Genomic DNA, 12,303 nt, shown 5'->3' on the forward strand with positions numbered 1-12,303 from the left:
CCTTTTTTCTTTACTCTTGCCCCTTCTACATCCAATCAGTTGCCAAATCTTATCCATTTTTTTCCTCCATGTCATGTCACCTTCTCTTCACTCACATCATAACCACCTTCAGATCCTCATCATCTCTTACCTGAACAATTGCAACAGCCTCCTAATTGTCTTTCATGCATCCAGTCTCTTCAATTTCCAATCCATCCTTCACATAGTTACTAGATCAATATTCCTAAAATGCAAGAAGCTACTGTTGCTCTCTATAACTTCTAAAGTGAAAAACAAATTCCTCTGGCATTTAATGCCCTTCAGGATTTGATTCCAGCTAATCTTTCTTTGTTTCTTTGTTTCTCTTTCTTTCCTTCCATTCTGTTTTAGAATCAATACTAATTATTGGTTCTAAGGCAGAAGAGTGGTAAGGGATAGGCAATTAGGTTTAAGTCAATGATGGGCAAACTAAGGCCTGCAGGCCAGATGTCACCCCTTGAAATGTTCTATCCACCTGAGCGACATTATTCCTAATCTGACAAATACAATGAGTAGGATACAATACAATGAAACTTTGAAAGAGTTGCCTTAGAAACAGACTGATAGATGAGCATTTCCTTTCCTTTGGCCCCTCTTTAAAAAGTTTGCCCATCACTGGTTTAAGTGATTTTCCCAGTGTCATACTGTGAAGAAGTGTCTGAGGCCAACTTTGAACCTAGGACCTCTGGGCTTTGCTCTCTATCCACTAAGCCATGATAGCCCCTTGAAAGATAGATGGGATCTTACCAGGCAAAAATAGGCAAAGAGTGAAAGGGTGACAGGCAGCATGAACATGGAATACAAAGACTGGAGTGGGGAGGCAAATGAGGAACATGGTTAAGACTCTGTCAGGGTGACAAATGGCACAGGAGAAAATTTTTCTGAGGGGAAAAAAGGGAGAGATGAATTGCTTAATTTTTTTTAACTCCTACCTTTAATCTTAGAATCATGGCAGAATTCTAAGGCAGAAAAGCAGTAAGGCTAGACAATAGGGATAAGTGACTTGCCAACATTACATAGCTAGGAAGTATCTGAGGTCACATTTGAACCCAAGTCCTCCCATCTCTGGGCCTGGGCTCTCAGTCCATTGGCTCAATCCTTAAAGTGCATGGGACAATGGTTTACCCAGAGCCTACTTCTTCAGTGAAAACAAGAGAAAGGACAGAGCAAGTGGCGTTTAGTCAAACCCCATGGCAACTATTCTGTTCATCAACTGCTTCTGTATATCCTAGATAGATTATTCAAGATGGCAAGAAGGAAAGAGGGCTTTCTGGAGGACTCACGGTCAAATAAGAACAAGTGGCCATATCTAGGATGATGCAGCCAAGAGACCAGATGTCTGATTTAGTGCTGAATGAGAACTCAAGTGCTTCAGGAGCCATCCAGGACTTGAAAGATGGTTCTGTTGGGAGCAAGTTTGGGAAAACACAGTTAGGTCTGTTGGCATGTCTTGGTGCAAAATTAAGCTCCTAAATCAGCCTTTGACCTGGCCTAGCCCACTGAGAATTCCCCACACTAGAAATACTCGAGGAGACTCCCAGCCCACATCATACTTGCCTCTAGGGAGAAGGTTGGGGTGGGGCTATGTGGATGGACATCAGTACTGCCACATTGGGCCAGATATAATCTAACCAGCCTAGGGTCCTCCCTGTGACAGGAGTACCAAAGATCATAAAATCATAGAAAGTTAGAGCTTGTAAGTATCTTAGAAATGATCTAATCTGATAATTTCCACATAGGGGATATTTCTTTCTTTTAAAAATTTATCCTTTATTTCTTTTCAAAAATTAGCTCTTACCTTCTGTCTTATAATCATTACTGTATATTGGTTCCAAGGCAGAAGAAGAGTGTTAATTCTAGGCAATGGGAGTTGAGACTTGCCCAGGTTCACACAGCTAGGAAGTATCTGAGGTCAAATTTGAACTCAGGACCCTGATGTTACCAATATCAAAGGTTAGAGACATCTCCCAGACTCCCCATTTCCTTTACTAACCTGTTCCAAACGTTATAAAAAGAGATTCGTACTCTGCCACTTACTGGCCATATGACCCTGAATAAATCATTTTACAACTCTAGATTTTATGTCCTTGAGCAACAAAAGCTCTTCCCCTCCCTGTACTGCAATTTTCTTCCCACCTGTAAAATGGGAGTGTAAGGCTAGATATACTCTCAGCATCCTTCCAGCTATGTATATTAGAACTCTAAAAATATTTTTAGCAATAGCAATGATATCATTGCTTTCTACTGAAAAAATTATTTGACAAAGTTCTATTAATGAAGTCCCATAGATAAATCTTGTGGGCACAATTCAGGGATCCATAATAAGAGTCTCTTTAAGCAGAGAAGGAAATAACTTATTGTTCAAATATCTTAAGAACAAGGATTAGGTCACTTTTGTCTTTGTATCCTCAAGTTCTAACACAATACCTAGCACATATGCTCCAATGATTAATTAATTGATGTTCAAATTAGAACTAAACTACCTAAAACTATCATTTTCAAGCTTCAAACCCTGTCTACCCAATTCCTTGCCTTTTCTCCTTTATCATCTAGACTGTTCTTCCTTAGAATGTCTCCAGACCTCAGTGCACCCAGAAATACTTTTGCTCTGGTCCCTTCTCTCAAAGGTGAGGGATCTATTGGCTCCTTCCCATGTATCCTGAGAATTCAAGAGAGATTGCTTGAACAATTTCATCTGAAAGGAGAAGTGGAGTTCTTTCTCTTAGAGAAAAAGATTAGATCTAGAGAGAGAAAGGACCTCTGAGGCCATCCAGCCCAACCTCCTTATTTTACAGATTAGACAATCAATCAATAAACATATTTATCAAATTCCTATTATGTGCTAGGCTAAGGATACAAAAAAAAAAAAAAAAAAAAAAGCAAATGGCAGTCCCTGCCCTTAAGGAGCTCCTAGTCCAATGGGGAAGATTAACATGTAAATGAATATATACAAATAAGGAAATAATGAACAGAGGGAAGGCACTTAAGTTGGGGAAGGTTCCTGTAGAAGGTGAGATTTTAGTTGAGGATTAAAGGAAACCAGGGAGGGTCAATTGTCCAAGAAGAGAAGAGAGTATTCCAGGAACAAGAGACAGCCTGAAAAGATGCCCAGAACTGACAGATGGTGAGTCTTGTTCGTGGAATAACTAGAAGACCTTGTCAGTGGACTGAAGAGGACTCATTGGGGAGTGAAGAATAAGACAACTGGAATGGTAGGAAGGGCATTAGCTTATAATTTTTGAAATCGCCCCAGGAAGGGGAAGTGATTTACCAAGGTCACATAGATTATAAGTAGTCACACTAGGATTGAGCCCTGGTCTTTAGACTCCAGATCCAGGGCTTTTTCTTCAATGCTACCCTGCCTCTGAATTTTTGCACTGTTGATGTTGTATTTACACTGGGGCAGTATTTGATCAGTTGTCACATCTTTTTGCTCTTTTTGGTGTATTTAAGGTTATATTTGCTAGCAGGGCAGCTAGGGAGTACAGGGTATAGACTGGAGGACCTGGGTTTATATTTGGCCTCAGACACTTCTTGGCTGTGTGACCCCAGGCAAGTTACTTAACCCCAATCACCTAGCCCAGTGATGGGCAACCTTTTGAGTTTGGTGTGTCAAAATTCACCAAAAAACTGAGCACAACTGAGGTGGTGTGTCACTTAAAGAAAAAAAAACCATAATTTTGCAATATTTATAGTTTAAATAACAAAAATGTATAATTACAATATATAAGTATATTTAATAAACCAAAAACTAATTATTTAACTTACCTGCTTAGTGACTTCTTTGTTCATCTGTCAATCAGTTTCTTTTGTTGGTCTTGATATTATCTAACTTGTGTGGGGTGCCCTGAACTAAGATAAGTGAGAGGGAGGGGGAATTCTTTAACTAACCTGCCTATTAATGACTTTTTTGTTGCTGAATTTCATTGGCTAATGAAAATTCATTTAGCTGCTAAACCTTCAATTGAAGGTTGGTATTTTGTACACTTCAAGCCCAAGCAAGCACTACTAACTTCATCTGTCAATTTGTTTCTTTTGTTGGTTTTGATATCATTTAACTCTGAGTATAAGGTCTTACAAAAGTACGTAGAGGGAAAAATTGTGAGTAAAGCCATTGCTGTGTTTTTCAGGATACTAAAAGTGTCTGGTAATCAGTTCCAAGCACTCCAAATTGCCTGTTTGTAGTAGTACTCCTCTTGATTCTCCAAGCAGCATCTTTCCAGATTCTCAAGCTTTGACCTCAAGTTGACAAACACCTGAGCCCAGATGCCATGTTGAAATTCTGCTAGTTGCATCTCCAAATCATCAATTTGCATCCATTGGAAACCATTTAATTCCAAACTACTGTGGACTACATCAGGATACTTAATTATTTGTATGGTCTGTTCTAGGCTTCTAAATTGATTAAATCTATCACTGAACTGATCAAGTAACGAGTTTAAAACATGCTGGTACTTTATATGCAAGGGTTCCATTTCATTTTGTATAGCTGCACTGGCCTTCTCAAAATACTTTGTTGCTCAAGGAAAAAACTTATAAGTTTTAGTTTCTACATCTCGCTTGAAAATTTTAAGTTTACTTTCAAAAGCTTTTATGTATACAAACACAACATCAATAATTTTGCCAAAACCTTGTAACTTTAAATTCAGTTCATTAATATAAACAGAGAGATCTGTAAAAAACATCAGGGTGTTGACCCACTTATCATCATTGAGCTGAGGAAAGTTTCCCAGATCTTTATCCTCAAGAAATACCTTAATTTCTTCTAAGCACTCCACAAAGCACTCAAGAACTTTGCCTCAGCTCAGCCATCTTACATTATTGTACATCAGCAGTCCAATGTAGGTGGAATCAACCTCCAGTAAAAGTGCAGAAAATTCTCGCTTGTGGAGGGGGCGAGCAACTATTAAATTAACTATTTTCGTAACAACTGACATTAAGTCATTTAAGTCAGTGAATCCTGCTTGGCACATAAAGCTTCTTGATGGATAATACAATGAAAAGGCACAATTGGATGTCCAATAGCTTCTGTAAACAATTTGACAAATCCGACTTTTTTCCCCCACCATGTTTGGTGCCCCATCTGTTGTCACTGACACAACTTTAGAGATATCAATGCTTAGGTCACGTTCTGCTCACTACCTTTTCAGTGCATAGAAAGCAAAATGATCTACCATTTTTTTCTATAATGCCATACATTTCGGTCCATGTCTCTTGAAAGAGTTCGCCACTGCTACTACCACTTCCTTTACTTAACCTAATTTTTTTTATTTTTTGGGTTGTCCATCAGGAAGGCAGTGACAGAAGATAGAATTTTAGATAGCCTGTTAGCCCTGCAAGCAATTAGGGGTTAACTAGCCTTACTGACCAAGATGGCACATGTAACTGTCTTTTAGGAAAGGGCAGGGTTAATAAGCAAAAATAGGAGTTAATAATGATGTACAACAGTAATAGTGATGAAATTGAGTCTGCATTATGCTGTAAGATGGTTTTCCTTGTGTAAATTAAGATGGCAGCCACTATTTCTAATGGCGGGAAATAGCACCCATAGCACAGGCCCTCGCCTCTCCCAGTCTCCCCCTCACTTATCTCAGTAATGATGGTCAATTAGAAATCCACGACACCCCAGAACAGTAGATTGGATGATGGTTACTGTGGTTATGTGGTTGCTGGCAACGGTGATCACAGGGCCCCCAGAGATGCATCCCCCCATGGCATTCTGCTGCTCCCCGCTCCACTGGCCAGAAGTGAGGTCAAAGGTCCCCTAATGGTCTGGAAGTCCCAGAACTAGACGCTCTGTGAGATCTGTTGTTTTGGCCTACAGACCTCTGGCACAGAGTGTCTACACTACACTACAGCAATTGTTTCATCCTCGGAATGCGGTCCCATACTTCTCTGTATGAGGCCGTGTGTCATCAAAAATGGCTATGTGTGTCAGTGCTGACACACATGTTATAGGTTCACCATCAAGGACTTCTAACCTTCTAACCACTCTTCTGCCTTAAAATCTGTACTTAGTATCCATTCTAAGACAGAAGGCAAGGGTTTTTTTAAAAAAGGTTTTATCTGGTGAACTGGATATATGTATAGCATTTAACCTAATATCCTAGAAATTTCATTTATTGATTCTGCAAACTCAGCAACCTGCCCAAAGGTTGTGTACATTTGGCATTACTGACTCTTAGGGATTTGGAGGAGACAATAGAATTAAGTGTTACTTTAGTTTGCCAAAACCCAATCTGATTTCATTTTGAGCACCACCAGAAAAGACTCCAACAGCTTTGTGTTGTTTTTTTTTGGTGGTTGTTGTTTTTAAACCCTTATCTTCTTTCTTCATATGAATTCTAAGAAGAGTGGCAAGGGTTAGGCAATTGGGATTAGGTGACCTGCCCAGGGTCACAGAGCTAGAAAGTGTCTTAGGCTAGATTTGAACCCACATCCTCTAGCCCTAGACCTGGCTCTCTATCCACTGAGATACCTGGCTCCCCCTCCCAGAAGCTTTCAAAAAACCAGTGGAGGACAATTGAAACTACCTTCCAGGGCTCGGATTTTCCACTTTGCCTCATCAAGCATTAGTGATTCAACAGCCAAGTCCTCAAGCATGCAGTAGCTGTCATCCATCAATATGATGTTGGATGGCTTTATGTTCCTGAAATAAAATTAAGAACCTTATCACTTCCATCTGTTTCCAGATTCAGAAAACAAAGCAGCAGCAGCAGCAGCAGTAGCAGCTCATGAGTCCCCCACCTTTGCACTCTAACCTCCAAACCAGATACTCATATCCCTTTCTCTTTAAAATCCCAATAACCTGAGAGTATTTACTGAAGACCAAAGCCCTCTTTACTAGGTGAAAAATTAAGACCTAACACATATTTTTCCATTCTTACAAAATTGAGGTTCTACTGAGATGGTTGATGGTACAGAATATAGGACACTAAGCCTGGAGTAAAAGTCCTAAATTCAAATCCAGCCTCAGATGCCCTTGGGCAAATCACTTCAATCTCTGTTTGCCTCAGTTTCCTAAAGTATAAAATGGGAATAATTAATAAATTAATAAATTAATAAATAAATGTGTGTATGTGTGTATATATATATGCATATATATATAATAGCTCTTGGGATTGTTAGGAAGATCAAATGAAATCATATTTGTAAAAGTACTCATTATAGTACCTATCAAGTAATAGGCTAAAAATATGCTTATTCCATTCCTTTCCCCCACCAAAGCTTTCAAGCTGAAGGGGGCTTCAGCAGTCATTTAGTCTTACATCTTCATTTTACAGAAAGAGGCCCAGAGTAATAAAATGACTTGATCATGGAAGAAAAATATCCAAGTCAGGAATATGAAAAAGCTCATCTTTAAATACTGGCTGCTTTATTCCCCAATTGATAAATGGGCAAGAGACATGAATAGACAATTTTCAGATAAAGAAATCAAAACTATCAACAAACACATGAAAAAGTGTTCTAAATCCCTTATAATTAGAGAAATACAAATCAAAACAACTCTGAGGTAACACCTCATACCTAGCAGATTAGTTAACATGACAACAAAGGAAAGTGGTGAATGTTGGAGGGGATGTGGCAAAATTGGGACATTAATGCATTGCTGGTGGAGTTGTGAATTGATCCAACTATTCTGGATGGCAATTTGGAACTATGCTCAAAGGGCTATAAAAGAATGCCTGCCCTTTGATTCAGCCATGCCACTGCTGGGTTTATACCCCATAGAGATCATAGGGGAAAAGACTTATACAAAAATACTTATAGCTGTGCTCTTTGTGGTGGCAAAAAATTGGAAAATGAGGGGCTGCCCTTCAACTGGGGAATGGCTGAACAAATTGTGATATCTGTTGGTGATGGAATACTATTGTGCTCAAAGGAATAATGAACTGGAGGAATTCCGATAATGAACTGGAATGACCTCCAGGAATTGATGCAGAGTGAAAGGAGCAGATCCAGGAGAATATTGTACACAGAGACTGATACACTGTGGTAAAATCGAACATAATGGACTTCTCTACTAGCAGCAATGCAATGATCTAGAGCAGTGATTCCTAAAGTGGGCACCATCTCCCCTTGGTGGGTGCTACAGCGATCCAGGGAAGCGGTGATGGCCACAGGTGCATTTGGGGGCGGTGAATAACTGTAAGGGAGCAGTGATAGTATGTGACAAGGGGCACTAAGTAATATTTTTTCTGGAAAGGGGGCGGTAGGCCAAAAAAGTTTGGGAACCACTGATCTAGAGCAAGGCTGAGGGACTTATGAGAAAGAACACTATCCACATTCAGAGGAAGAACTGTGGGAGGAGAAACAGAAGAAAAAAATTGCTTGAACATGTGAGTTGATGGGGATATTATTGGGGATGTAGACACTAAACAATCACCCTAGTACAACCATCAATAATATGGAAATAGGTCTTGATCAGTGATACATGTAGAACCTAGTGGAACTGTGTGTCAGCTCCAGGGGTGGAGGTGTTAGAGAGAGGGAAAGAACATGAATCACGTAACCATGGGAAAATATTCTAAATAAAAAAGATAATAAGCCAACAAATTAATTAATTGATGGGTGAGTGGGTGAACAAACAAACAAATAAATAAATGCTGGCTGCTCTAGATCTCAAACTATATATACTACCTCCCCAACCAAAGAGCAAAGATTACACATGGGGCTTAATCTCATTCCTTATGATTCTTGTTATCTGGCATCTTGTACTTTAGAATAGCCCACACCTTCTGTTCACTTATATGCAGGAGTAAGAAAAGAGCTCAGGTGCAAAGGTTACATTGGTGACATTTGGCCTCTCTACCTATGCCCAGCAGCTTCCAAAGAACCGTATTAATTGCCAACAATAGTGCGCTTCTCTCTCTGTGCTGGGCCCAGATAATCATAGAACTGATCACACTTCCCTGGCTCCTTCAAACTGGCAGTTCTCCCAACCTGTGCTATGCTCCCTCTTACCTATGTGAGTCACATCCTTCTTGAAATAAGAAAGAGCATATTCCAGTGGAAAGAGTTAATCTTAGAGTCTGAAGACCCATGTGTTCACGGTACTGCCTGGGTATGCACCCCAGGGTGGGGATAACAGTATTTTAATTCTATTCGAATAGTATTAAATGCTGTTTCCAGGGATAACAGTATTTTAGTTCCATTCGAATAGTATTAAATAGTATTTCCAGGGATAATAGTAGATGTACACCCCAAGGCAGACCCTGGTCCTTTCTAGGAATAATAGTATTTTAATTACCTGCCTTACAAGATCGTTGTGAAGAAAGTACACCTTATAGGACTCTACAAATGGGAATTATTATTTAGTAAGACAAGAGCCACTGACAAAAAAAAAAAGTTTAAAATTCTCAGTCACCTGTGAATCACATCCATCCGATGTAGGTACTCCACAGCATCCAATACCTGCCCCAGGAATTTTTCCATTATCTGGGAAAGAATCCACAGAATCACAAAGCTAGAAGGACCTTAGGAGAGGCCTTCCCTCTGTCTTCAGGCAGGCGAATGTCTAAACCAGCTAGGAGAAGTGGTTTGTCTCTTTTCTCCTTGGCACATATCTGAGGATTGACAAGAGCTAACAAGAAAAAAAAAAAAAAAAATAGAAGAACCAAAACAAGCTAATCCCTTTTCTCTAGTAAGTCCCTTGTATCTGTGTGACCAGCCAAATGCATGTAGCTTAAAGGATTCTAAGGGTGTGGGGACTATGAAGGACATTGGTGCAACTTGTTAACACAAACAGGAATGTGTACAGGCTGCCTATTTTACAAGTGGGCATGGTTTAATTTAATCAAAGGTAGAGGTGGGGGCCAAGCTTCATCCCATATAGGGTTCCTGTTTCCCTGTTTACAGCTTTGGGGTTGAGTGAAAAGGAAGGCAAAGGATCCCAGTGGGCCTCCTTAAGAGCTAGCTCTTCTAAAGGGTTTTACCATGAGGTCCATTTTCTTCTTCAGATCTCTATGTCCTGCAATCAGATCACTTAAGTTTCCTTTCTTTGTATACTTCATCACTAAGCAAAGAAACAGAGATGAAATCTGAAAAAGAAATCAGACCCTAGTTTAGCATTTAATGGTATGGGAGTAGGTATCTCAGCATCAGCCTTGCTGTTATATCCAGCATTTCAGATATAGCTTATATCTAAAATTTAAAAATTATAATAATACTTATTTTCCACCTTAGAATCCATACTGTATATCGGTTCCAAGGCAGGGCTAGGCAGTGGGGATTAAGTAACTTACCCAGGGTCACACAGGTAAGAAGTATCTAAGGCTAGATTTGAATCCAGGACCTACCATCTCTAGACCTGGCTCTCAATACGCTGAGACACCCAGCTGCCCCCTAGAATAGGCCTTTGATCACAGAATCTTAGAATATAGGCTATTGGTGATGGAAGGAATTTTTGCCACCATTTTGTCTACCTGATCACTGATCTGGACGTAGAAGAGGTAACCGCAGAGGCTACCTTGTCCAACCCATCATTTACAGGTGAGGAAATTGGCCTAGAGAGGTATGAGATTCGAACCTAGGTTTTTTGATTCCAGAACTCATTCTCTTTTAGGGAGACTAGATTGGGGGAAAGTTAACATTCAATTTATGGTTGTCAGAAAGACAGTTCAAATCCAATCTTAAGCACTTACTAGTTGTGTGACCCTAGGCAAGTCATTTGACCTGTCTGCTTTAGTTTCCTCAACTATAAAATAGGGATAATATTGGCACTTATTCCCCACCATTATTGTCAGGAGTAAATGAGTTAATAACTATAAAGGGCGTGGTGTAGTGGACAAAGTGCCTGGCCTGGAGTTAGGAAGATTCCTCTCCCTGAGTTCAAATCAAATCAGTTACTTCCTAGCTATGTGACCCTGGCCAAGTTACTTAACCCTATTTGCTTCAGTTTCCTCATCTGTAAAATGAGCCAGAGAAGGAAATGGAAAACCACTCTAGTATCTTGGTCAAGAAAACCCCAAATGGGATCAAAAAAGTATGGAATATGATTGAACAACCACAACAAATATAAATGTTTATTCTATTGACAAACTTAAGATACACTTTAAAAACAAGCAATATATGTATATATTGTATGTATAATATGTATATATATATACATATATATAACAGAAATTCAAAGTTTTAGAGATGATCCTCATTTCTGTTCTTTGCATTTTGAAATGCATGAGATTTTTGCTCACAATAAAAAAGTTTTTTTTTAAATAATGTGAGGTAAAAGCAGAAGGGATTTGGAATCATTTTCTCAATCCTGGCAGCTAAGAGCAATCTCTTAGTCAATCAGTCCACAAAGCATCAGACATAGTGCACAGGGCTGTCCATACAAATATAAGCAGAAAGGAGGTCCCTGCCCTCAAGGAGCTTTCATTCTGATGGAGCACAGAAAAGTAGTAAAGGGATAGCGAGAAGGTTGAACTAAGGGACTGAAGAAAAGAAAGTCCTGAGTAAAGATAGGAGAAGCATAAAGGCAAGGAAGAACTATCTATAGGAGCCTAGTTTATTGCTCCTCTCTTTCAAAACCAACCACAAAGCCCACTTCCTCCCAGAAGCCTACCTTGGCTCACTAGGGTGGAGCCAGAGCTCTTCACCCTTTATCTTGATTAAGAAGGCCTTATTAAGCACCCTTTTAAGGGTATCCAGAGCTCAGGGCACTAAACCTGGCAGTGTGCCTTCAGCCAACCCACTAACTGCTCTTCTGCTCCAACTCCCTCCCCCCTGAATTTAGCATATGATAAAGATCAAAGCTTAAGATTGGAAGACCAAAGTCCCAGAATATTTTGCCCTTCTCCTAGCTGGCTTCCTGGAGCCAGGCAGTGTACTTTGCATTGGATTTGTTCAGTCTGCACAGCCCATTAAATATTAAATCAGGCAGTCAAAAGGTCCAGGACTTTGACCTCTGGGGATGCTGAGGGAACTGGTTTGCTCTTACCTCTTTGTTCCAGGTGATAAAAAGTTCTATGTAGGTAGAGATATGCAAGTGCTGAAGTTTCAGCAATGGCATCATCTGTGGGGGAGAAAGCAGAAAAGGAAGCTAAAAGTAGTTACTCGGCATTCCTGACCAAAAGCGAAACAAATGAATCCTAGACCATCCCGAATAGTCGGCCCCACCCTGTTCCCCACCCCCACCCCTCCCCATAATTCACTAAATAGGCAACTGTGAGTATAAGAGAGAGATAGTTAAAAAGAATCCGAAACAATGATATTAAGAAAGAAGAAAGAGAGGCACCTAGAGAGGAGAGGAAAGAGAAATCAAAATAGAAAGACTTGGGGGCGGGG

The 12,303-nt window shown here is 39.9% G+C and overlaps 1 protein-coding gene across 1 annotated transcript in view; it reads right to left on the reverse strand.

Annotated features, from left to right (window-relative positions):
- STKLD1 (serine/threonine kinase like domain containing 1) overlaps positions 1 to 12,245 on the reverse strand; it is a 30,754-nt gene extending 18,509 nt beyond the window's left edge. The window contains exons 1-5 of the mRNA XM_044661297.1: positions 11,957 to 12,245; positions 9,954 to 10,058; positions 9,386 to 9,456; positions 6,552 to 6,667; positions 1,302 to 1,420 (exon numbers count right to left, since the gene is read on the reverse strand). Coding sequence (XP_044517232.1) covers positions 1,302 to 1,420; positions 6,552 to 6,667; positions 9,386 to 9,456; positions 9,954 to 10,058; positions 11,957 to 12,031 — 486 coding nt within the window. The 5' untranslated portion in view covers positions 12,032 to 12,245. The remainder of the gene's footprint in view (positions 1 to 1,301; positions 1,421 to 6,551; positions 6,668 to 9,385; positions 9,457 to 9,953; positions 10,059 to 11,956) is intronic.
- Positions 12,246 to 12,303: the final 58 nt, after the last annotated feature.

This window comes from Gracilinanus agilis, chromosome 2 (genome assembly GCF_016433145.1).
Source record: "Gracilinanus agilis isolate LMUSP501 chromosome 2, AgileGrace, whole genome shotgun sequence".
Lineage (NCBI taxonomy): Eukaryota > Metazoa > Chordata > Mammalia > Didelphimorphia > Didelphidae > Gracilinanus > Gracilinanus agilis.